The sequence below is a fragment of the Haplochromis burtoni genome, unplaced genomic scaffold (assembly GCF_018398535.1).
Source record: "Haplochromis burtoni strain Fernald_Lab_line unplaced genomic scaffold, NCSU_Asbu1 Contig_88, whole genome shotgun sequence".
NCBI lineage: Eukaryota > Metazoa > Chordata > Actinopteri > Cichliformes > Cichlidae > Haplochromis > Haplochromis burtoni.
In genome coordinates, this window is record NW_024582449.1 from 1,897,326 (window position 1) to 1,924,326 (window position 27,001).

General features: G+C 42.0%; 1 protein-coding gene across 1 annotated transcript; it reads right to left on the reverse strand.

Moving 5' to 3' along the window:
* Positions 1 to 26,766, reverse strand: brwd1 (bromodomain and WD repeat domain containing 1). The gene is made up of 44 exons (XM_005927341.3): positions 26,332 to 26,766; positions 26,156 to 26,214; positions 26,003 to 26,032; positions 25,736 to 25,795; positions 24,987 to 25,137; positions 24,700 to 24,798; positions 22,234 to 22,394; positions 21,793 to 22,014; positions 20,460 to 20,560; positions 18,042 to 18,112; positions 17,631 to 17,731; positions 17,445 to 17,485; positions 17,212 to 17,313; positions 14,980 to 15,133; positions 14,735 to 14,869; positions 14,031 to 14,159; positions 13,772 to 13,920; positions 13,523 to 13,599; positions 13,137 to 13,349; positions 12,840 to 13,023; positions 11,979 to 12,069; positions 11,597 to 11,719; positions 11,433 to 11,503; positions 11,023 to 11,248; positions 10,765 to 10,881; positions 9,282 to 9,389; positions 8,980 to 9,104; positions 8,583 to 8,665; positions 8,175 to 8,286; positions 7,850 to 7,911; positions 7,584 to 7,739; positions 7,314 to 7,434; positions 7,058 to 7,183; positions 6,883 to 6,949; positions 5,428 to 5,478; positions 5,110 to 5,235; positions 4,867 to 5,019; positions 4,618 to 4,778; positions 4,341 to 4,513; positions 3,429 to 3,533; positions 3,092 to 3,265; positions 2,683 to 2,994; positions 2,459 to 2,599; positions 1 to 2,363 (listed from the first exon to the last, which is right to left on the reverse strand). Exons 1-44 carry the CDS (start codon positions 26,366 to 26,368, stop codon positions 925 to 927), a joined length of 6,699 nt encoding a protein of 2,232 aa, XP_005927403.1. The 5' UTR covers positions 26,369 to 26,766; the 3' UTR covers positions 1 to 924.
* Between the last annotated feature and the right edge of the window lie 235 nt (positions 26,767 to 27,001).

Consider the following 27,001-nt stretch of genomic DNA (forward strand, 5'->3'; position numbering starts at 1 on the left):
TACCAATTTGTGACATATGGCATGACAATGCAGTTAATGTGTATAAAAAAAAAAGAAAAAAGAAAAAAAAGAAAGAAAAATGGAAATAGCTCAAATTTAAATAAACTCTTTGCCACTGAACGATCACCAAGAAGTTCAGGCAATTTCTTAATCACATATTTACACCTATTCACTAGAATACAACACAAACCTAATAGAAACAAAAAAAGAAGAAATGTAAGGGGAGAAGAAGTTCATTTGGCTCATATCAACTCACAATACAGTCAAGCATTAAGTATATGGATTTACAAAGGAGTGCTGTAGTCAAAAAGTCTAAACTTGGATTAGTTTTTGTCCCAGTAAATGTGCTTGGACATCTGCCAACCTGGAATTGCTTCTTGTCCTTACCTTAGCTCAAAAGAGACAAAATAAAACAAAAAAAACAAAAAACTGCATGTCTGAGACTACAGTAAACTTAGTTGACCCCTGAGTTTCTAATGCAAAACTAGTGTATGAAATACCTCATTACAGTGTATCTTAGTGCAAGCCAGCAGTATGCTTGATTAAACAGAGGTATATTAGATTAGCACCCAAGCTGACAAGATTCCCCAGAATAGCCTCTGCCAAACCTTTTGCTGGCAAAAATCACCACACGCAGTATGGGAAGTGATGTTTTGCTCTTCATCCTTGTGAAAACCAGCAGTTCAAATGCTTGAGTTTGTATTACATCTATAAACATGTTTTTTGTTGTTTTGTTTTTTTATTTTCCTTTAATCTTTTTTCATAGAAAATATAAATATCCCTGAATGAAAGATTCACAGCATTTTTCTCTCGAGGACTCCAGTGCTACTACCGTAAGGTGACCAATCAAGTGTCTTAAGCTCTCCAGTTAACGTCCGGCTTCGTCTTCCCTCTAAAGCCTGTAACCTCCAGCAGCTATGTCCTTCATTCGCTGTCGTTGTACTTAACCGTCCGTTTCCCACGGTTTCGGGTGTTCACCCGTGTCTTCCTCCGCGGTTTGCTGTACGACTCGTCGCTGTCCTTCTCTTCCGAGGCGGACCTCTGGGGGCGCTGCCTAAGCTGGCGACTGGCAGTCCTTTCGCCGATCCCCGACCGTGTGCGGCATCTCTTTGGACTGCTGTGGGACCCTGAGCTGGCAAAAGAGTTTTCAGAGGCTGAAGACGACTGCTCGCTTTCTGAGTCCGAGCTGTGTTTGCTGCTGCTGTAGCTTTCTTTTCGTTTGCGTTTGGGCTGCCTCGCGCTTTCCTTTCCCCTTGTCGAACGGCCAAGATGTTCCTCGTCCTCCTCTTCCTTCTCCTCTTCCTCCTCACTAGAATCAGAGTGGGAAGAGGTGTCCTGCTCATTGCCGTTACCACGCTTGGCGTCCTTTTTGGCGCACTTTGAGGGGCCTGACTTGCTGTTTTTGTTGCTCTTGGATACTGGCTCTTTCTCTCTGTCCTCATCCCCGTCATCAGAGTCTGAGGTGTAAATACATTTTCTCTTGGAAGACACACAATTCCTGGTTTCACTCGGGGAAGTCCTGTTAGACACTCTTGTGTTATAACCGTCTTCTCTAGATTCTCTCGCTGTTCTGTTGCCAGTTCTCTGCCTGCCCGGCTTCGCAGAAGCAGAGTCTTCCTCAGAGAATGAGTTGTCACTGATGTATTTCTTTTTCGGCAGGGCTCGGAGGCTCAGCCGCCTTTTCGGCGCATTTTCCGAATTATCCGACTCCTGGTCCGAGGAGCCAGTGGAGCGTTTCCTCCTTGACTTCCTCTTGGGTTTGTACTCTTGCTCCGAGCTCTGCGAAGCCGAGGAGTCGCCGCGAGGCCGTTTGCATATGCTCCTGTTCCTCGTCAGCCTTTTCGTCCTCGTTTCAAAGTCGGACTCATCGCTGGAGCGTTTGCTTTCCGCATCCTGCTCGTCACCTTTTTTCAGCCTTTTCTTGCGTGGGCTGGATCTCTTTGGAGAATCACAGAGTTCATCTGATTCCGCACCATCCAGTTTATGAGCTGAGGCAGATTTTTGTTTGTCTTGGCTTTTTGACGGAGAAACTTTGCTTTTTTTCTTCGGGTCTTTGTGAACTGCTTCCTCCACATTTCTTCCATTTTGGTGTGGCCGTTTGTCCTCTTCGTCTGAGCTTACGGGAGGTTTGTGTCGTGTGCTGAGGGGGCGGATGTCTTTCGTCTCCTCTTCCTCCTCGCTTGTACTCCTACTTTTTCTCACTGGGGCAGCTGCCGTGCTCCTTGACGGTTTCTGAGACACAGGTGGCTGCTGTTCCTCCTCCTCCGTTTCTCCAGAGCTCTCTCCGGAAGTTTCCTCCTGCTCAGAGTTGCTCTTGGGTGTGTGATGTTTTGCACTGTGTCCATTCACACGGGACAAAGTACCTGTCGGGAAGGAATAAAACATCGAGCTGTTTAGGGCAACTTCCACGGCAGCATTAGCACAGTCTAAAAATGCGACTGATGAGGACATTTCTCACCATTTTTCTTAATCTTGGCAGCTTGTTTGGAGTTCTTTGTGTTTCCATTCTGCTTACTCTGGGAGAACGATGAGGTATCGCTGTCATTGGCATCCTCCTCATCCTTAAACTCACTTCCTGATTCCTTTGTATTTTGGGAAGCTAAAAGATGAAGGAAGAGAACATAACCGAGTAAAAATCTTTGTCTGAATAATATTAAAAGACTTTTAAAGAGTAATTAATACCTGCTGCTGACTCTTCGTCCGATTCTGAGCTGCTCTTGAGCACCGCCGTGCGTTTGCTGACCCGGACAGTGTGGCGAAGGCGGCTGCTGCTCCTCCTCGGCTTCTCCTCCTCCTCCTGGTAGTCTTCATCAGACGCTTCAAGGAGCTTCATCTTATTCACAGCTGCCCGAGCAGTCTTTCTTTTTAGCGACCCGCGAACTGTCACTTCCTCCCTGTCGGAGCCTTGAGACGTGGCCCTGTCAGAGTCGCAGCGGGGACGCCTCTCCCTGCGAGACGACCTGCTGCTGTGACCGTTCATCTCCGCTCTGCACTCTGAAAACAAGCCGTTCACAAAGGTCTGTGAGCACACTTGGCGCTGGGTTTTTGTATCTCACGGGGTCGGAGACTGAAGGCAGTGAACTTGTGTTACCTGCACGTTTTCTGTCCCCAGCAGCGCTGTTTCTGGTCCGCCGTGTACTCCTGCTGGGATAGCGACGATCTGAAGTGGACGACGCCTCTCCATCCTCTCCCTCTTCACCCTCACTGTCAAATTCCTCCTCCTCTTCATCATCTTCTTCCTCTTCTTCACTGTCACTCTCAGCAACTAGCAACAATATATCCAAGGATATTTTATTCAATTACATTTTGTTTATGTAGCATCTAATCACAACAACAGTCGCCCCAAGGGGCACAATTGTAATGTAATTTTCAATAAACAAATAAAATATAAGAGTGAAACATTTATGGATAAATACTTCAGTCCTAACCTTTTTTCCTCTGCTTCGCACGGTTCCTTCTTGTTACTCTTGCTTTATGTCTACGTTGATGATTCTCCTCCTCCGAGTCACTCACCTCGCTCTCACTGTCAGACTCTGAGATTTAAACAAATAAATAAGAATTTAATTAGTTTATTATAGTAGTAACAGTGCATTTAAATTTAAAGAAACGGGCACTAGACTAGGCCCAGTTTTATATTGCATCATTGCACAATACTGGTCTCAAGGTGCATCGATGACCAACACTTAGGGGTGGAAGTGAGTCATGCTAGCATGGCGTGTTGAGGACCATCACAAAGTATAGTTTTATCCTGCAGTGGATGGTGTACAGATCACAAAACCTAAACACTATCAAAGCCCGACCCATCCTGCAGCAACAGCAGCAAAGGCAACGACGCCATCTCTTATGCTACAACAGCCCTCATATCAAAATGTGTGGAAAACAATCGTTTTTCATTAACGTAAATCAAATGTTTCTATGGGGTCTAATTAACGTCCTCGGCAGTTTCAGTAAAAAGGACTAGATGTTACAGTCCCGTATCAGCGACTGTAACATCTAGTGGTCATAAAATTCCCCGCCCCCCCTTTTATCCCACAAACATCAAAATTCTTTAAAAAAAAATTTATTTTATATTTAATTTACTCCTTTAATTAAGCAAACACCAAGAATATGATGAATAAACACATTTTATCAAAGCCCTAAAATAAGAGATGGGGTTTTATTTTATTTTTAAAAGGCCAAGGGATCAAAATGATCCTCTTTGAGGTCTTAAAACCAGAAGAAACTCTTTGGGGAAAAATTTTAAAAAAACCCCAAAAATGTTAAATCCAAATATCATCATCATGGCTCAAAATCCATTGTGATGGTAACAAATGACCTCTGGGGTGCTCTGATGTCTGTACCTGATGTTGATGAAGCACCTTTAGAGCCGGAGTCGTCCTCTGAGGAGCTGTGACCTGAGCTGCTGCTTCGACTCCTCCTGGCTCTCTCAGGAACAGACACTTTGGCTGAGGTAGTTTTGGTCACTGACACGGACTCCACTTTTTCCTGAGTTTTGACTGCAGCCTTCTTTTGACTGGGGGGGGAAAAAAAAAAAAGGGGGGAAAGAAACTCTTCAACTCAGACCGATAACGTGCAAATGAAAAGTGAAACGTTTCAGGCGAGCTGCAGCACTCAGACCTGGTGTCGGGGTGGTCCTGCTGTTGCTGCAGTATCTTCTTGCGAAACCTCTGACTGCGGCGGAGCCTATTGCTGCTTTTGACAGCGGTTTTGTACTCTGATATGATTGTTCTGATTCGCTCCTCAAAGAAGGCAGAGAGCCGTAAGGTCATGCTGTAAATCTGAAAACAGAGCAAAAGAAGATTGAGCGGGCGAGCCAAAATGTAAAATCGCTAATAAGCTCAGAGAATGTGAACATCCCCTCCCTACCTTGGAGCGTTTGTTGGGTGTGTAAGCTTTAGCATTGGCAAATATTAAGCGTGTGTCTTTGCACAGCTCTGTGGGGTTTTCATAGCGATCTTCCTCCAGGGTCCTTTTCACCGTGCCAAAGTCCATGGGTGTGTCAATGATGTCGTGGTAGTCCTGGGCAAGCACAAAACAAAGGGACTTCAACGCACAACTGAAAACAGCATCTGCTCATAGCGTGGCCTGTAGTGTGCCGTGATAACATACTGGATAGTTCTGAGGATCCACAGGTTGCCTGAACGGCTCCGAGTCCTCACACTCCAATATGTAGTTGAGCAGACTCTTGCACTGTTCCTTCCAGGCATCTCTGTCTGGCAGCACTTCTACAGAGCGCTGCAAATATCAGGGAGAAACAACTCAATGACATGAGGCACAACCTAACAAATCCCCCCTTTTGTTAGTTTTTATTCAAATGAATGTAAAGAGTGTTTCATCATCCCCTTGTCAGTTTTTTTTTGTTTTTTGTAATCTTGAAATGTCAAACAGTTTTTACAGGTATGCCGATCACCCATCCAATGCATCTACCTGACGCAGTCTGTGTCCAGCAGATGTTCCTGGCGCTTCGGTGTCTTCTTCCTGTAGTCAGCAATCACATTTGAATTATTTGACTGTGACCTTTAATCAGACAACTGCAATGACAATTACATTTTCACACAACGGGATCACAGATTCACAGCGACGTTCACCACGATCACAGGAATGAAAGCGACTACAGCTCAAATAACCACTAGTGATAAACTTTCAGTTGCGCGACTGAAGAGACTACCAGTGAGAGTGAAGGATACTGCTGATTGACATATGACCTGTTAGGTAAATGCATTACAGGATCCCCTAGGCAACCAGATCCTGAAATTTCCACAAGCGAACAGCTGGCAGATGTTCTACAAGCGAGTTGCTTCCAGCATGTTTGTTGTTTTAGATTCCTTTTCATTGGGGAAGCCTTCGAAATTCCCTTTAATGACAACCTCAAACTTCCAGCCAGAGTCACGAGGAACACTGTTTAGGATCAGACACGTTACACAGGGATCACATACTCTGATAGCTGCCAGACACCTTGTACCTCAAGGCGTTTTTCACATCTACAGTTTGTTTACGCTGGTCTGAATCAGCTGATGAGTTCATGAATCACACTTCCTCCTGTGATTTAATTTCTTTTCATACAGTTAAAACTCCAAGTGATTCAAACTGCATCACTACAAACCACACGAGATGACTGAGTCTGCTTATTGGCCAGATACATCTAGGGTGGGAGTAATAAATGGAAATACAGAGAGAAGGTGCTGCACTCCTATGTGTCAGGCAAAACTGTCCCCTGCACATCTGCTACTCTGCTTTATCTTAGGATGCAAAGCTTATGGGAAGCCATTTATTTCCAGTATACACCAGCTAGTAGGGTCAAACTGAGACTCCATCACAACCTCACAATAAATGACCTGATCTGGAGGTCTGGAACTGCATCAAGATCACCTCCTACAGAGGGTCTCGGTATGTTTTGGTGTGCACAACAGTGTTTATTCATACAGTGTATCTGTATGAATAAACTGCACTAAAACAGAGTGGGCTGGCTGTGGCTCAGGAGGCAGAGCGGGTTCCCTAAATACTCTGGTCTGCATGTCAAAATATCTTTAGCAAAAATACCAAATCCTAGTTTTTTGGAGTGTGCAAATGTTAAAATAGGTTCATAGGTACAGAAAAAAAAGCATTATTGGATAAATGAGACTTGTAGCAAGAAGTGCTTCGAGTGCTCATATTATAAAAACACTAAGTACAGTTTTACTTGAAATTAAACTCAGGGTGCGAGTTCTGGTGTTTTAATTGCAAAGGACAGTCATACCAACTTTTGGTTGAATTTTTAAAAGATTCTTTTGAATTTCTTTTAAAAATTATTTACTTTTAACAAACTTTTTTGCAGCAGTACATGAAAAAACAAAAACAAACCCACCAACTACAAAGACTACTTGTTAAATGGTTCAGACTTACCTCATCGTCATCATCCATTTCTTCCACTTCATTGTAGATCTCCATGATATCTGTGCAGCTTGGATTACTGAGAAAGTGAGAAAATGTGTCAGCAAGAAATACAATTAGAAATTCTGCGCTTACAGTTCGTGCATCATCACAAGGTCTACGAACAAACAAGTCCAGAAACACATACTTGACAAATTTCTGGAGGACGTTGGTGATGATTTTTGCAGAGTGGGCAATCTTGCTCCTTGGCTCATTGAAAGTGCGGGCGTTATGTGCAATATACCTGGCATCCCAAATTAATGCTGAGAGGCGTCTGTGGATTACCAAAGCGGAGCAAATGAAACGCAACATTACACACCACTTCTCACTTCTTTGCATTTCATGAACACGTTTTAAGGACAAATCTGGGCCAAAAGTTGAGGAGAAGATTGGTAGAAACTGACCTGTAGAATCTGTTAATGAGCCGCAGTCTGATGGTGCCCAGATCTGTGGGATAGGCGATCACGGTGCAGTAGCTGGGATACTGGACCAAGTCCACGGGACCAGAGAACGGAGCTGCAATCTCTGTGACACAAACACGGAAAGAACGAGTGTAAAGATCAGGCAGATGTGAGCAAATGACAACGACGACAACATGTCAGTAAACATGAAGGAGAGAATACGTGGGTGAAATCAAACTGGAAGACAAAGAACATCCATTTATGCATACACACCGACAGTGATGAGCTGATCGATGCTAGCGATGAGTCGTTCACACTCCTCATCCCTACTCCTCTCACCCCACTCGCCTGGCAGAGGCTTGTACATCAGCTCCCTCATCTCCTCTGCGGTCACAGGTATACCACCTCCCTCTGTGTCCGGCTGTGGGGCTGCACAACAAAGACAAACCCTTTCAATACACCCTGACACCTATTAACCAAACTCTGCGAAATGTACTCCATTACTAAACCACAGTAAGCTAGTAAACAGCCTTTAGTACCATCATCCTGAATAGGTTCCACATCCCAAGGACTGAGTTTCTCAGTTTCACCATTATCCCACCTGGTAGAAACACAAGAAGGCTGTTAGCAACCAACCAAACAATGCTGGACAAAGCCCGGCTGAACCACTGAATACTATAGGAAGATTTATATCAATTTATTTATGCCTCATCACCTCTAATGCTGTCTCAATCAACCCCAGTATAGTCCCTTAGAAATTTCACATCACTCACTGCTGTCTGGCAGCATCTACAATATCCAGCTTTTGATAGTTAAAATATCTGAAGAATTTTACTTTGTCCCCACAAAGTGTGTGTTTCTTACTTGACTTTGAAGCACTGGAAGAGACTGTCTGGGTACTGTGGCTGGTAGGGCTCCTGGCAGATGATGGTCCCAAACCACCAGGCATCATCTATCACCGAGCGAAACCTGTCGTCTGTGACAAGGAGAATACGATCAAACTCAGGTGTTTGAGGGAGAGAAAAAAAGAAGGAAGCCTGGCACCCATCTGTGAGGGTGACTGCACGGATGAATCATTGGAAACAGCATGTATGTGAACAACAACACCTTTCCCCCTCTCACATCACCAAAATAGCAATGCAGGGAAAGAAAGAAAAACATCAACCAGCAATAAATCTTCTCAAACTTCTTAGTCTGTCTATATATCCCTGCAGAACGCATTAAACAGATCAGCAGAGGACATTTCTAACAGGCAGTTTTGGCTTTGCTTACTTGGTTGCCAGTTTCTTCGAAGCGCCTCATCATAACACTGCCTCAGCACCAAGAAATCAATCACATCTGGCATGTCGTGATATCTGCAGGGACACAAGAAAGAGGAAAAACTGTCACTTTGACAAGAAGGTACAAAAATCCCTTCAAGACTTGGTGGTGAAGCTGATGCTGGAAACACTAACAAATACTACAGTAAGAAAAGCCTTTCCAAAAAAGACCAGGATCATCAAAATTATGTGGACAGTATTTTTACATTTCACACATTTTCTTTTCCTTCATGATGTGTCAAATTCAAATACTGACCCAACGAGCGGGTGGTAATGTGATTAAGAAGAGCACAGACACTTGATGTGCTTTATCGTAGAGAGGAATGTCACCAATGGACCGAGCTGCTTACTTGATAGAAAATGACTTGTCTGTGATTTTGCCGGTGCCGTGGTCAATGAGCGTCAGCTTCAGGCAGCAAAGTGTTGGCGGGCAAACTTCATATTTGATTCCAGTGATCTTCACAAACTCTTGGTCCTACAAAAACACACAGCAGGATTCCTACTTAATCCGCAGTTACATATTACCACTGAAAATAGTAACCGACACATGCAGACTGGAGAACTTAAGCAGGAATTAGCATTTTATGTATTCCTCCGAACTCATCAACTGGGAAATTTTTATGATCTTTATTTTGTTTGTTCCTCGTCTTACCCGGAGCTCCATTCTCTTCCAGGGCTGCTTTTCTAAATTGATGTCGTACAGCTCACTCCGACTTACAGCTTCAACGTAGGCCTCGTGTCCCTGCCGAAAGTAGATCACCTGAAAGACAAATCGTGCAGATGGTTAGAGGGAATGTTTGTACATAGGTGTATAAACCCTGTACAGCCTGAATATGAAATAACTGCTAAATAAAGAAATTAGAAAGAAAACTTAAATTAAATCGATTTGGATAGATGACTTCATTTGTAGCATTTTTGCTACATCCAGCATTTTGTGCAAGTGTTACATGTGTCTCATGCAATCATGTTTTCAGGGGGTGCAACTTTGCCACTTGTTAAGGTGAACCTTACCAACGTTAAAGTTAAAGCAGTGCATGACACTGTCTCTGGAAAGTGCCTGTATGCGTTTGGTGATGCAGAAAATGTATACTTGCTTTATACTTAATTCCAAGTATGGAATAAAGCTGGAAAGTCTCTTTTACACTGCTTTTTACATTAGAAATAAGCAGCAGTACTGAGAGCACAATCTGCAATGAAATAATTAACTAAATCAAAATGCTTATTTAACTGTTCTCGGGCCATAAATGACCAAAATAACAATTTTCTGTAGCATTAATCTTGTCTTATTTGCAACAGTGTTGCATTTTATTGTTATATTTTAGACTAGATTTTAAGCACCATTGTATTATCATCATCTGATGACGTTCCCGATCGGAGCAGGTGGCACTCCATAGGATCACTCTGTCCACGAGAGTCATGTGACATGTGCAACATCCTTTATATGAGAGTGTACACAAAAAAAAAAGAAAAAAAAGAAGAGAATGATGACGGCCGTATCAGGTTAGGGTTTAAGGTTTTGTGGAGCCAGCTTACACAAAGCCTGGCTGGGTTGAACCTCCCTCAGTCTACCCCTCTGGGTTGACATGAGCATCATTTCTTGATTTTACAACTATGACTACAAGTATAAGGCTGCCAACTAAAACCACAAGAAGTAAATGTACTTGTCCTTTTAATTTAAGGAAAAAAAACCCCCAAAAGACAAAAAACCTTGAAGGATTTAGCTCTGCCAGACCAAATCGCAATCTTGTACTTTTAGGCTAGAAGACCTATTTATGGTGTTCAGCCAAAACCCAAGACTACATTTAATTTAGCCACTATACATTTCATGCCCCAAACAGTCTTCATTTCCTTCCACACCGTGTGCTTACTATTAAATATTGCTGCAATAAAATGAAGTATACTTACTAAGTACAAGTATTGGTTTGTTGATAAAAAAAAGTTTAAAAATAAACTTGACTGGTTGTTTTGTGGTGATGAAGGCATTTGACCTTATCCAGGGTTAAAGCTTAAACAAATTTATTGCAGAATTGTTCAAATAAACAGCACTAAGCAGAAATGTCGGCTACTGCAATCTCATAAATGAGAGAGTATGATTTTTCTTTTCCAATTAGGCATTAGGCTGATGACCCTCTTACCTCATCACCCATTTGGGGAACAAAAGGAGACTTCCTGGGAATGACATCAGTGATCCACGGTGATGGTCTGAACTCATTGGACACTTCCCTGTTAATGGATGGTCTGGGCTTTGGACGCTGATTGAAGCACCAACATGTAAAACATTAAACAAGTTAATATGAGATATTTTCAAATATTTCACACTCGTCATTCTGTCTAAGCAGTTATTAATCAGATTCACAAAGAGAAAAAGATAAATGAGGATTAAGGAACCTTACCCGAGGAAACTTGTTCTTTGCCTTCTTTGCCTTCTCTTTGCCTTTCTTTTTAGGTCTTTCCTCCTCATCACTTTGCTGCTTTTCCTCCTCTTCCTCGTTCTCTTCCTCCTCCTCTTCAGAGCTGCTGAGTCTGCGCCTTACTCGTTTCCGTGATGACAGTGGAGTTGAGGGCTGCAGATTTATACCAGCGTCTGCCGTCCAGTCAGAGTATTCGCTGGATGTATGGCTGTCCAATCAAAAGCAGGTGTGATTACCACAAAAAGCTACACACTTAATTACACAAATATTGCTACTTTAGATATTTTTTTGATACAGGAAATGTTTGGTTACCAGGGAAAAGCCTGTTTCTCTGAAAAGTGACTGATGGGGAAAATAATGCCCTTTGACCCTGATCTATAAAGTATATTCACCTTGAGCTGTCAGTTTTCCACTCTTCCTCATCATTGGAGGAATCCAGGTCACTACCATCCAGCTCATTGTCCTGGAGAGATGAAAAAGAAAAAAAAAAATTACACACAATTAAGAGGGGGGGGGACTTGTAAAGAGCGCTTTCATCAAGAGGAGAGTGCATCACCTCTGAGTGCATCTCCGAACTTGCCGTCTCCTCTCCCTCTTCACACGATTCGTCGATGTATTCCAATGCATCTCCACGGCTGTGCGCTCGCTTCGCGGTGGAAGGCTCATCGTCTGAATCATCCTGGGGGGACAGATGGGAATGATTCAGCATCGGTGAAAATAAAGCTGTACTAAAATAGATATGAAAAAACCAAACAACTTTCATCACTTAGTTAACCGTTTCAAAAGGACACTCAATATATAGCGTGCCTTTTGTTCTTCGATCCTTTAGCACTTTTTTTTTTTTAAACTGCAGCATTCCCTTGCAAATTGGTAAAAGTTTACTAAATGCTGTGAAAATTTAAAACCTTCTTCACTGGGTGGAAAAACAGGAAACCTACTCGACAGCTGCTGTACATAATGCGCCTCTTCTTTACATTGTACTGAACCACCTCCTCGTCTCCTCTGGCTACTCGAACGTCCTCCTGGTCCCTGAAAAATATAATTCACGTCAAAATAAGCACCCAGAAAAATGCTAGAAAACCTCACTGATGACCAAGTTTAGACATGACTTTCTGTTCATGTCATTCCCAGTGCTTCCCACGAGGAACTGGCCCTTCGTTAGCAATCTATATATTTCAGACCAAAGGACTGAGTAAACCTGTTAGGTTTTCTGAATCGACAGACCTGATTAACACAAAAATGTATTTTTTTCATTATTGACCCAAATTAATTACACATTGGAATCTACTGAATAAATCTGCATAGCCAGAACATTATGAACATCTTTATCCAGCATGAAGCAAAACAGATACAATCCACTCAGGATCTCCGAAGGTGCCCTGTGGCGTCTTGTAAGGAGGCCGTGGCACCAAATCTTTTTAAGCCCAGTAAGCTGCAAGCCCCATCATGCTGTCCCCGTTTATACAGTTGATTAGCAAAAAATACTACTGGGATTGAAAAACCTACAGGAATTGCCATTTCTGAGATGCTCGTTATCTGCCCTTACCTTTCCCTGGTTTACCTGTTGTCAAACTATACTAATCTTTAACCTGCCCATCTGACTTACAGCCAACATACCTACTACAAGAAGTGACTCTTCACTCTACATCAAAACATCCCACACGTCGTTGTTATTGGACGATCAACAACATTCACTACATCTGCAATAGATTCCAAATCTTTTAAAATTGGTTTCCATTTATTTATAAACTATAAAAATCTTTCCCATAAACAATGACACATCTTGGCACATATTGTACCTGTAGCTGCTGTGTGGAAGTTCGGGTACCACCACCCTGCGTCTCCAGGCCTGCAGGTCTCTCTCAGTGGCCATCTGGCTGCGAGGAGCGTTCTGGTGCATCTGTCGTACGCCCTCCACTTGTCCACTGCGGCGAAGACCCACATTAGGGGGTGACTGCACATCTGCTCGGTCGTTCACGGACACTGAAGTGAAAAATACTCACTGTCAGCAAATACTTTAAGTCTTTCTGGATATTCTGAGAAATTCTAAGGTCTACTAAAACCAATCCAGTGCAGCAGTGATGGTGTACTGATACCTCTTCGCGGTGTGCTTGGTGCTGGAGCCAACACAGAGCCTTGGGCCTCGGCTGGCCCTTCGGGTACTGCTCCCGTCTCAGGCTGGTTCTGTCTGTCTTGTTGCTCTTGAAGCTGTCGGATGGCCTCGTCCAGAAGGCTGCTGCGTCTGACTGCAACCTCCTCGGGTTCTGCAGTCTGCTGGCTGATGACCTGCTCTACCACCTCACCATCACCTGAAGATGTGATACATGTCAAACACCATCAAGTTTGATATGTTTAGCTGTAAATACAGTTCAGATGGTCTTAAATCGAGACAATAAAACAGTGAAAATGGGTCTGTGACATTTAAAAGTATATAATCTTCCATTAAGGTAATGGACTAATTGCAGCAGAATTATGGTCTTACTGGTGGCTACATATCCCAGCTGAGGTACCAGGTGCTCTGCAGCAATGTTCTCCCGCCCTGGAACAAGTCGCTGGTACCTAAAAATCAAGGAAAAATGTCGAATTCAAAGATAGTCGAGGGAAAACCATTTTAACTTTGTCATGCTGCTCTCAGGCAATCAGAACCTCTGATTTAACATTCAAACATCTGAACTTTTGGGCAATAAACGAAGACTGTAATGCTGCATAATGAAAACAAGGTGACGTCTACCGTGGGGGGTGAGGGTTTCCATCCACATCCACTAAAAACGGTGGTGGCATAAGATGGGGAGCCTGCTGTGTCTGTTCGTCCAGCACAAAGCCGTTGGCATCCCGGATCAGCGGTCTGTAGTCTGTGTGGAAGAACACCTGATCTGGAAGCTGCGTGGAGATCAGGAGAAGCAGGAAATAAGTAAATGTCTTCACTTTGCTCACAAAATGTAAAATTTCAACCATTTTCTCGATATCCAAAGTGCAACACTTCTTCTTGCCTTTTCATAGGGCTTGGAACTGCCGAAGCCAAAGATGAGCAGATGGCCATGGGAGTCCGTGCAGGCGAAACGCTGACCATCGGGAGTGAATTTGCAGTCAAAAACAGCTCCGTGACCCTGGCCTTCAATCTGGATGAAAAACCACAAAATAGAAGAAACTTGTCAGAAAATGAGAATTTTTAACAACAGCACAAATCCTTCTCTCACAGTAACTGGGAAAGACTAATGATGTTGTATTTCCTTCTCACTTTGCACAAAAAATACCACAAAAAAATAAATAAATAAATAAATAAAATGTATCCAAATAGAAGAAATCCTGCTTTCAGGGTTAACTTTATGCACACTGCTTTTAATCATAAGCATGCTACTGCCCTAATTTAGTGTCCATCAGAATAAAAACATTATAACCACATCTGCCCAGCAGTCATAGATCATTCGTTGTCACATGTGTGAGTCAGTGCTCTCCCGCTGTTATAGGATGTAAAGGAGGAAAGAATCTGGCTCACTTGCCTCTTACTGTGTGCAGAGATGCACCTTGGCCAAAACAACTACACTGTTCCTTCAGTCCCTCACAATTAAGTGTTATAGCGAATGAATCACACTCTGAGCGCATCATGTTATCGCTCCATCCCGCCGGGGTTAACAACTTTCCGCTGTGCACCATCCTATAAAAGCCAACTTCAAGCAGTGCTGTGTGAGCGTACCATGTTGAAGTAATGCTGTGTGTTTGTGCCTCGCAGCAGGTCCCATATGAACACGTTCCCATCGTGGCCAGCAGACAGGATGATCCTGGGGTCAAAAGGGTGAGGTTCGAGGACAAAAACCTCTGCCTCGTGGCCCTGAAAAACAAGCACACTCGAGTTGATCTCTGGTTTAAAATGAGAATCTGTGGCAGTTACATCATAGTCAGTATTAATATGAGCTCTGCAGCAGAACGCAGCACAATTACTTTAAGGATATGTAGCAGCTGTCCTGTGTAGGAGTTCCACACTTTGAGGAGATGGTTGTTAACAGCCGTGATGACTGTATTGTCATGGCGATCCCACGCTACCATGGTGACTTTGGGTTTGAAGTAGCTTTCCTCTTCACTCATTGGCTCAACACTGAGAGAGAAAAATAACAAACGAACATCAAATAACAAATTATTCATAATACTAAAAAAGTAATATGGAAACGAATCTATAAAGTCCCTTTGACACATGTCATGATGACACTGTAATCACAGAAATCCAGATTTTAATTCTAACACAAAGTACCAGATTATTATCACTAAATTCTTGTGAAAGGCAGGCTTTGGCACATGAGAGGTTTGTAGTCATTTCCAAGACAAAAAGGCTGGATGATAAACAGAATGTTTTTAAAAGATATTTGAAAAACACATGCAGAGATATTTTTTTTAAAAAAAGAAAAAAAAAAAGATGAATATAAATATGCTACTTTCAGCTGCTCCCTTATTCACACGGGGTTGCCACAGCGGGTAGCTCCGCATGTTTGATTTGGCAGACTTTACTCCGGATGCCCTTCCCGGCACAACACCAAAGGGATTTGTGTCTCCTCCCGGAATTAAAGCTGGGGAGCGTTCACTTGTTAAGCAAATGTGTTTGAGATGAATGCAATTACCTGGAAATCATTTGACCGCCCCCCAACCCCCAAATTTAACTGAAAATAGCACAAACATCACATTGAGTTTTTAAACTGAAAACAACCGTTATTGACAGAGGCAACAAAAGCCTGGGAAAAAAAGTGTGATGAGTTAATTTTGCAGAATTGAGTAGTGTTATGCCTCACCATTATGTGGGCAAACGGTTTGATTTAAAATTAACACACTGCAGTTTTATGATGAGAAGCACTAGAGGATTTATTCAGCTATCGTTAGAAGATTCAGAGAATCCGGAGATCCTGTGTACAGAAGGAACGAGGGAACACTTCTGAGAAATGTCATCAGTGCACACAGGTTTGTTGCGGCATTTGCAAGTGCAAGATAAAAACCAAACACGCAAAGCAGAGCTCTGACCCCAGCGCTCATGACACTAAAGGAGAGTACACGGCACAGGGAACTTGCCTGAATTCTGTCTTTATTTACATTTTACACGGCATCGAACACCTTGGTAAACAGGAGCTGTACATTTTAAATATATGCTCATGTTTTCATATACATATAAATTCTGCATGAGCTACAGAATAGAGACTGAATTTTGGAAGCAGACCTAGTTTAGCACGGAACAATCTGTCCAGAGAAATGCTCTGCTGGCAAACCGAGAACACCATGTATACCTAGAGGTATGAGTCTCATTCAGGTAAGTCCTTGCTTATTTTAATAAAACAATGCCAACCCACATCCTGCATTTACTGGTAATTCAATGCATGCGGCTTTCTTTCTTCTAGTGACTGCTGAAATTAAAAGTTCATTTTAACGCTTTAAAATAAATCCATAAATAGGCGCCTGAAAGTGTTGAAAAGTGGCTTCTTTTAGGCGGACTTTGATTTTACGCAGCTAATTTTTTGCCAGTGCAAGAACTGTGCTTTAAATTATATACATACCGGTATGTACAGCGAAACACAGCCTGAATGTTTGAAAGCCTCCCCAGTTTGATACTGAACATGCGTTAACTGGCAGATAAAAACAAACACATAAGATCTGTCTTCCATTTCCACTGGTTACTCTCCAGGAATAACTAGCCTATAGTAAGGAAGTGAAGCTATACACAACCTAAGACAACACAAAGCCTAATCCTGGGGACACAATACAACTGAACCAGACAAACTTATTCATAAAACAACCCTGTAATTACAAAAAAAATACATCAATCAGTATTACCCCTCAGCAAACAAGTTCTTTCAGTGGTATGTATAATTATATACATAAAGAAAACCTTTGTTGGCGACTCGCTTTCCAAACAGATGACCGAGCCAATACAAGCCGACAACTGAACAAATAAGTATTTGAGCAAACGGCTTCCTCAGCTGCCGTCAGCACCTGGTTTACTTGGACATGCTCCGACAGCTCCTCCGAGCAGCTTAGGCAGCAAACGCTTCCTTTTCGTTCAGCAAATCGGGCACTTTTTATTCCAAATGAGAATCTAGCTCATTCTGTGCTATCACAGAACCAAAATCAAGAAGGCATCTTCACCAAGATGAGACCCACTTTCGTCCGCGCTGGTTCACAAGAGCAAAGACTCACCCTGGAATAGTGGCAGACATGTTCAGCAGGATGCACCTCCACTGCTGCCGCTGGTGGAGCTTCCAGATCCGTGCTGTTCCATCTCGACTTCCACTCACAAACCTGGCACGGGACAGCGACAAACACCAGGCACCATCACTTTACACACCATCCCACTCAGTTAAACGTGTACTCTGAATACTGCAATACTTGATATAATTTTTAAATAATAATAGAATGAGCTTTTATCATACCTTTCACCTGAGTGGCAAAATTGGATGCTATCAACTTTGTCCTAGAAACCAGAGACATGTAAAAGGATCATCAGGATCAAAAGGAGAAGAACAACAAATTCTTACATCAAATTTGCATTTGCAGCTCAAAGTTCTGCCAATAAAACCTTTGTAAGGATAAAGTTTTGCTCTTCAGATGATGCTTACCGTGTGCTCATGGAGCTCTGATATCTTTTCTGGGCTCCCACTTCCCAAGTAATATATTCGGATGACATCATCAGTACTTCCTGTTGCTAAAAACATCCCACCTGGAAAAAAGTTGGTAACGTGAAATGGCGTGTTGCACTTAATTTATTTTATTTAACCTTTATTTATACAGGTAGTCCCATGGAGACTCAATGTCTCATTCACAAGAGACCTGTTCCAGACAACCATTAAAATTACAACAATAAAATAACTAAATAATTCTTTAGTTAGACACATGAAGTAGCACAGAGGTCATTAAAAACTAGCAGCTCTTTATTGATTGCTTTGGCTCTAGACTTTGTTTACGGGATGGTGGAGGAGACAGTGGAGAAATGGCAGGAAAAGGGACTCAACATATAAATGTCTAGTTACCTGGACTGAATGAGGAGCACACGGTCTGAACACCTGGCCTTGGCCGCTCTGTAAATTTGTGCGGTCGATCGCTGGAAGTGAAGAAGAAAACATCACTGATTTCATCCAAAATAGAACACGTGACTGAATTCGGAGCAGACGCTAAAGAAATGATGTTTTCGTTTTTATATTTCATGTCTACCTTTTGCCCTGTCCTTCAACATAAACTGACAGTAAAACTTACATCTAAACCAACCAGCATCTCAACATTTTGGATGACAGACGAGATTACAGCCGGGTCGGATGTCACGCTGCCATTGTTTTGGTCAGATAAGAGACAACAACATACTTGCATGTCAGTTAAACAGGCGTTCAAGGTTTAGAATACAACTAAACTTAGCACAAAAACAGAAGGAGATCTGTGTGTGGTGGGTAATATCTTTGTTGTAACAATGCCTCCTCTCATAAATCTTACACCACTGGAAAGCCTGCTTATTTCCCCTTTAATGTTGCATTTGTGGGTTGAGCATCAAGGCCAAACAGCTTATTCTGCTGTTGACTATTGTTTGGTGTTGTTTACTGTATTACATGATTGAAGTCTGAAGAAACAAGATATATTGGAAATTTAACTATTTATTTATTTAACAAACAGGGACCCCTGTAGCATGTGGAAGGTGACAGGTACAACAACCTGGCACCACTTTCTCATACTAATCACCAACTTGGTCACACAGTGCTGTGGGATCTCATTCTTCAACCAGCAATTGTTGCACATCAACCAGTGTGGTTGTGTTGGTCACTCTGGTATGAACAGCACACCCAAAATGATACCAAAAATCTTCAGTGGGATTGAGGTCAGGACTAAGGGCAAGCATTTCCATCTACTCAAAAATTCTGTTAGTCTGCAATAAATCCCAATGTGTGGGGCGAGCATCACCTTGGAGGATAGTTTGGTCCTAAAAAGCGCAGATGTGGGATTGCCGCTGCATGCAGAAACTTATCTTATCTGCACCGAGATTGCCTCCAATGATGACAAGCCCCGGTGAGGGAGATGCCGCCCCACATCATCACACTGCCTTCACCAAAAGCTGTTAACCTATCGTTGCTGCAATCAGCAATTGCATTCTCCACATCCTCTCCACACTTTGACCCCACAAACGATCCACCTGCCGCAGGCAGAATCTCAATTCATCGCTGAACACACCATTCCTCCACATGTTCTCTGACATCACCCATTATATGTAAATTGCCCTTCAACTTGGAGATGGTACTAGGTACTCCAAATAATGCTGCATCTTGGTTTGTGGAACACCAGCTTGAAGTTTCCAGATTAGTGAAATGTAGCATATCTGGAGCAGACACCAACCGACTGCTGTAGCAGGGTCCCTGCTCACAGGTGCTGCCAATCAGACACCTGATTGGCAGCACCTGTGTTACCAGAAGTTCAAAACAAGAATAAGCTGTTTAGCATTGGCAGAAAACATCTGACAAGTTATTCATGAGCGCAACCCACCTACTCAACTCTGCTGTTCAACCCAAAAATGTGGCACCACTTAAAAGGAAATAATCAACGTTCCCAGTGGTATAAGATTTATTGCCAAGAAGCATTGTTAAAAAGAAATAATCAAAGAAACAAATTTTCTTATTTATATGCTTTCTATCTGAGCTTCTTTAAGACAAGGCAGACACCAGTATAAAGGATGACGTAATGGCAATACACCAGCAGCCAACACTGGGAGTTAAAAACCTTTTAAGCCCAATGTGACTTGTTTTCCAGTTACGCCTTAGGCCCTACTGCTAATTTCCATTAGAATAATAATTTCTAATGGATGACTATTCCCACTCCTATGTACAAGGCTTTGCACAGCTTAGCATTGTTTGTGCCTCGGTGGAAGCGACACACACACAGAAACTAAACTGTTTTGTACTTTAATACATTTATAATAGTTTTATTTTTTTCTTCTTTAGCAGTCTTAGTTTACTGCTCCAGCTGAACTGTGTTCAACAGTATTTCATCAATGGATTACGCATCTGATTTGGGATGAGTGCTTTGACAGAATATTTGCCACCAACATTTTGAGGTTAATTGGTGACTCTAAATTACCCATTCGCACTCAGATTAACACCCGTCTCTTAGCCCTGAGACAGGCTGGCGACCATCCAGGGTGTGCCCTGCCTCTCGTCTTGTGGCAGTTGTGATATGCTCTATCAAGTGTTCAATAAGCATGTGGTTTGACAACCATTAATATAGTTTCCGCGTTTTTCCAAAGAGCAGCCGCAGAGGCAGAGACCACCCTCACTACTGTCTGACGTACACCCAGTCATTTTGTTCTAGAAACAGGCCTGAAATATTACAGAAACCTCTCGGTTCAGAGCGGAGCTATGAGGGTTACTCCTGGGAGGCTTTCAAGGGGTAACGAGTTAACATACAGCACTCACCTAAAGTTTATGCTGTTGGCATCCCACTGCCAGAAGCAGACAGTAGCATCAGTTCCAGTGGACAGCATGTAACGTTTGGAGCCCTTGGCAAACGGTGAAAACTGAAACCACAAGAAAAACCACCCATCAGACCCCACTCCAGCCAGTGAGTCAGTCTATGTAGACCGAAACCTGCATTTCACAGAGAAAGGTGAATATTAACCTTTTCTCCCCCTGTACTGGCCAAGACAAAATCTTGATCTTGAGCCAACGGTTAAGAAGGACGAGGTTAAATTTTATTTTCTGGTGTGCACCAACAATGATTTTCAGACTGACTGGACCAGAAATGCTCTTACTGGCTTCAGGACATCTTTAAGTGAAAGGAAAAACAGGCGACAGAGCACGGAAAATGTCTCTAAACAGTAAATACGTTCCCAGTATCACGCAGTACTGTTTCTACACATAGCTATGGGGTGAAGAGGAGCTGAAGTAAAGAGAAGACCAAATGATCCATGAGGGAACATATCTTTCACATAAAACCAGAACTTGTACAGTTTCATTTCAGTCAACCAGGGAGTTTCTGTGCCATTAAAAACAGTTGCATGGCAGGTAAACTTAACTCACTGAAATAAAAAATGCTTTTATAGAGAAAGAAGGTGGCAAGAGAACTGTAGAAAAGTAAAGATCATGACCGGTGTTTTACTCAGAACATTTTCTTCATGAATCGGCCAGCACTAATATTTACAATTTACAACTGTGTGATTTTAGAGTGCCACTACACAACATTCACACATGAGAAAAATCTAAAGAAATTAATGAAATCAGTTTATCATTTACTTTGGAAAAGCATGCACATGCTCATATTTAACTTCAATGAACATTTAAAGCCAGCAGTGCATTTTGCAACACTGAAGATACAGCCATCTTGTTTGAATAAACTTTACTGAACTGTTGGTGGACGAAACTAAAATGGATTTTGTGCTTATGTTAAATTCTGGCCATGGAGAAAGGACTGTTTAAATTATTAAGTACTGTGAGAGAAAAACAAAGGATAAAAGAATGGGCTAAACCTACTAGCAACGAATGTTGATGCACAAAATCTGGTGCACTGCCAGAGCGATCCAGGTGCAACTTACGCTCTGCAGTTTCTGTTCCAGGACGTGACTACACAGCCATAAATCGGTCTATTTCTGACAACAATCGTTTAGGTCACAGAGTGTAACAAGAGAATCTAACACCAAACCAAAAGATACAGTCACACCGTGATTCCCTGAGGATTTTGTCTTCAAATAAAGCACTGGATGAACCCACGTTTAAAACAAACAGCATAATATAAAGACTGAAGCTCCTTTACCTGAAGGGAGGTAATGGATCCACTGTGTCCCTGCAGCACAGCTACGGGGGCACAGGTACGAAGGCACCACACACGGATGGTTTTGTCACAGCTTCCTGCAGCAATTAGCGTATTCTCATAGTTAACTGCCAAGTCTGTGATCTCTGCAGAGTGTCCTCGCAGCGTTGAATGAAGCCTTCCATCAAACGAAGACCAAATCTTCACCAAGCAGTCATCTGAGCCCTTAAAAACAAAAACAAGAGCATATGCTTTAGTATACCTGTATGAGAAGAAGAATCTGGGGTACACAGTTAAGGTGGGCACAAGCAACTTAACACTCTAATATTAACAATGCATGTACAGTGGGTGCAATCTGAGTGCTCTTTCATGCAGAAAAACGCTGATTATTATTCTTACAAAGTAGGTGTTTAATTCTGAGAAGAGTGACAAGCTCCAACTTACTGTAAAGATCCTGAGACCAGTGCGATCAAATGCAATACAGTACACTGCAGACAGATGCCCCAGGATACGCCTATGTAGACGCATGCGCTCATAGTTACTGACAGGACAGATGGAGCTGAAGCGTTGCGCTCCGGTCAGCTCTCTCCCTCGATGCACCTTCACTGTTGGCAGCATGCAATCAGAAAAATAGTAGTAAATAAACTACAAATACAGTAAGGCAGAAGCAGAGGGTGATGAACACAAAGGAAAATATAAGCCTTTAGATACATCACCAAATAAAAGTCAGGTTTCAGTTTGTCTCACCAGCTTTCACCTTTCCTTTGTTACATTTTTCATTTCAGTTTCATAGGCTTTATTTACACAAACACAGCTTGAAATTAAACTCCATTTCCCAATTCAAAACTGATTCGTAAACAAGAACAAAATCACTTCCTTTCTTAAATCTGCTCCATCTGGTTTTTATATGTTGCTAGGAGAAACAAACTATGAGAAACAAGAAGTTCTCTATAAGGGTTTTTTTTTTTCCTTCTTTTTTGCTTTAAGGTCTTAGAGCTTTAAAAATTTAAGGACAGATTTTAGATTACAATTTATACAAATGTAACTTGGTAAAGAGTTACTTCACTAGTATTTTTGATGTGTGTGTTGTTTGTCCTGAGGAAGGAATGGGATTTACAAGGTTGTTTATGACAGCATAAAAGAAATAGATGGCCCAGCTCCAGGATCAAACAGGAACAATCAGAAATGCACCGAATTGCATGAGTAAAATGATAATTCCACTTAAACGTTTAAAAATGGCGACTTGTGATTAACAGCTCGTTACATCATGGCAAACAATGTGGCGGGGTGTAAGCCTGTCAAGCAAAAGAAAATTAAATGCTGTATTTAGGGCTGCAGCAATCAATTATTTTTAGTAATTAAGTAATCATCAATTAATCGAGTAATCAGATAAGAAATACTTTAGTCTTATTAATGGGCAATAATAAGGTCTTTCAAAATAAACTGCTCATTGTAATTTCTAAAAATGAAACCAATTATTTAAAGTTTAACTACACACAACATCCGTCATAAAACAAAAATCTACACCCTGTGATTGTTTTTACGTCCCATATTAAAATGTAATTTTTTAAAGAAAACATTCTTTAATTGAAAAATATAAATACTCTCAAGTACTCTCTTTCAGAGTTTTATCTCCTGGATGAGGTAGATTTGTTGTGTTTTCATGTTTATGAGTTTTTGTGCATGTGTGTGTTTCTGCGTGTGAAGTCAAGCGAAGAGTGGGTTTGTGCCTGTAAGCCTTTAAAGAAGAATGTGGTGGCTGCAACGAAGACAAGCGAGTATGTCAGCATTCTGAAGTTTGCACTGTGCTTTGATGGAAAGTTTCTGAGCTGCTCAAAACAGATGTTATGATGGTGTAGATGCAGATGGTGTTACTCTATAATTATTATAATAATAATAATAATAAAAATAATAAAAATAATAATAATAATAAAAATAATAATAATAAATATTATTATTCAGTGTCCAGAGTTTTAGTGGCCCACGTACATTTTTATTGGCTTGTGAAAAAGCTTGCATTTTTTTAATTTTTAAATTGTAAAGCAATTTATGAACACAATATTTTATATTATTTCACCTTCAATCTGAAAAATGTTACAAAAGCCTTGAAATTAATGTGATCTAGTAAACCTCATGCCCCACTTTAGACTCACCCCTGTTTGCTGCAGGTATCGCTTCAATATAAAATAGGGCAGCTAGCGTCAGCCTTCAACAAGCTGTATAATTTAAATCTAAACACACTATCAGACTAAGTTATCAGCTCATCTGCATGTTTTAATACAATTTCTGGAGGATTATTGCAGATTTTTCGCTGTGTAAAACAGTGGCGAATAGAGCAGCTACAGTTTGCTTTTCTTCGAGTCGGGGTTTGTTGTTTAGATGCTTTTAGGAAAGTGTCCTGCTCACTTTTTCCAAGTAACGGAATTAATGTTGATCACAGGAACAGCGCTGCTGTTTTGGATGCTAGAAACACGTTTTCTTTCACTCTACCTGAGCTCAGCGTCTCGGTAATGACTCCACATTAAACTATGTCAGCATCATCATTACTGCTGCTGTTTTCTTACCAGTTTTTCGTTTAAAACTGGGGACTGTGTGGGCTTAATGTTTTCAGACTCTGTATTCATTCACTGCTCCTAAACATATTTCTATTTCATGTCTATTTGTCATCACAAATGCCGGTGGAACTCTTGCATTTCCATGGTGACAATGGTGCACTACAGAGCCAATGTATTAAACAAAGCATTGAAACAAACAATTTGTGTCAAGAACTTTTTATTATCAAATTACTCGAAGAATTATTGCAGCCCGAGCTGTATTAAACTTACACTGAGCCAGTTATTAATGTGTGCATATCATTGATCCATTTCACTTCACACCAATGAGAAGTATACAGAGGAAGTTCAGGCCTACCTAGCTGTGGAGGTTTCTTGCAGTTCAAAGGCCTCTCTGGTGGTCTGCCCCGGTGAAGGGCTGCATATGATGAAGCTTTAAACCTCTCGCTGTCACAGTCTGAAAATCAACACCAAAAGTTCACAGAACGATTCTGCTGATTGCGAGTAGTAGTACTATTTGACTCAGACACTGTCAGTTATGGTGTACATACAGACCAGTATACCATCCAAACCTTTATAATAATGGGATCTAAATATGTTTCTGAGTAACGTCCACCACACACAAAGTTCTTGAAGACTGCTCACCTTTTGCAGTCCTAAGCATGGACTGCTTTCCAGATCCCAGGAGAGAATGAACACCTGGGACACATGATGGCACCTCTTTATCAAGAAGTGGTCCAATCTGCTTACATATCTGTAGCAAGTGGTTTGGTGCAATATGTCTGTTGGCTGCAACCTATCAGTGCAAGCAAACAAACAAATAACATAAAATAAATCATTGTATGGACATGACAGTGAAAACAGACCACTTATAAAACCATTTAAAAATGAATAGCCAGTAATTCTGATAACCAGTAAATAAAGTAAATGTATGTTAAACAGATGGACAAACAGGGAGAAAGATAGGTTTCTGAACTCCTATTCTCACAGGCGTGGCTTATTTTTATCGACCAATCACAGCGCATCTCGAAAGCGAACTAACGCAGAGACAGCGCATCTCGGCTTCTGATTGGCCAGTGAAGCCGTCTCGACCAAGAGAGAAGCCAAACTACCCACCCTATCTGCGGTACAACAGTCGGGCTAAATAATATCAAACTCAATGTTTAAATGCCGTTTTTTCTGCACCACACAACACTTCACAGTAAGAAATGTAGCCACTGAGAGCGAGTTTTGACCTTGTGCAAAGCCACAAGTCGACGATTTCCAACAGTAACCCAGCAGGAAAAAAGAACAAAGACCGTAAACAAGAACGGAGCGTGGCCGCACGGTCCCCCGTCACAAGACAATAACAATCGCCGATAGTGCATAACAACAGACACGAAGTTAAAGCTTACCACATCTTCATATGTTCTCGGGTGCTCATTTCCAAGCCAGTCCAATCTCCCGGGTAAGAGCTGTCGAAAAGAGAGTTTGGTAAAGCGAAGTCAGAACAGAAAACGCCAGCAGCTCCACATCAAGCTAGTAAAAAAACCGGGTGATGTCAAAGGAGTAACGGGGTATTAAAAGTCGACTGAGTGAAACAAGTTTATGCCCGGACTCAGTCAACACCAACGGGTAGCAGCTAGTTAGCTGTTAAAGGCAAAGACAGCTGGGATACATACCTGATATTCCTCCAGCTCGTTCGCAAGGACCTGCAGAGGATTAAAAAACACACGATTCAGATGAGAATGTCTCCATCAACTCAACTCATTATCAAGTGGCTAGCCAACTATTTTGAAATACAACAGTGTGAGAGTCAAAGCACGCCAGCTCACCTCAGCCGCTCTCCGACATGGACCCGTTGTGAGAAAACGCGATATCAAGTAATAGAGCTCTGAAATGAACGGGGAGAACATTTAACAGCCGGAAAAGAAAATGGGATATCAATTATAACACGAGCGACACCGTTGTAATATTAAGCTTTTCAACTGGCTTTACTTCAACGGCTTACCCGACTCAAGGAGCGAAATGTTCCGATTTTTGGCCATTGAAACGGCCGTGATTTGGAGAGTTGAAACAAATTTTCCGCTAACTTTATGGCTACAGAGAATATGATATATTTATTTAATTTCAGTTACACAGCTCTGGCCCCCTCCACGGTTGCTCCCGCTTTCTATTCAGCCTGTTTGCAGTCGCCATTGGAAGGATGAGGCCTCAGCGATACGGCTTACTTCCGCCAAAGCGGAGTAACACAGGAAAAAGGGGGTGGGGAGGAGCACTCGCTCAACAAAAGACAAAAGTATACGTTCGCGTGTTGGTTAGGTACACGGCAGGTTCGGAGTGCAACGTCAGGTATTGATACGACTCCCCGACCACGTGTCGATAACAAGTCATTTAAGAAAAAAATACACACGATCAATCCATCGCGCGCCCCCTTTTTTTAGCGACCAAGGTCGTGAGTTCTGCACATGACGTCATAGATAATGGTCGCAAAATTGCCTTATCGACCTCCTGATAAATGCGTTTTACCGGTTTTCCGAAATTATCAGTGATGAGCCCTAATAATATTGCCATCCTCGGCTCTAGTACGCTGTATAAATATAAATAGAAATCTGTATTTCATGCTTTTTATCTAAAGTGCCGGCTATTTTTTATTGGTGGGTTATTATGAAATATACTTG

Bases quoted from the DNA above. Each gene is read 5' to 3' on its own strand.
- brwd1 (XM_005927341.3), bottom strand. From the start codon at position 26,368: ATGGCCAAAAATCGGAACATTTCGCTCCTTGAGTCGG. The intron at 25,796-26,002 runs GTATGTATCCCA...TCTTTTCGACAG, and splicing joins ACGAGCTGGAGGAATATCAG to CTCTTACCCGGGAGATTGGA. The intron at 25,138-25,735 runs GTAAGCTTTAAC...TTGCACTGATAG, and splicing joins CGAGAACATATGAAGATGTG to GTTGCAGCCAACAGACATAT.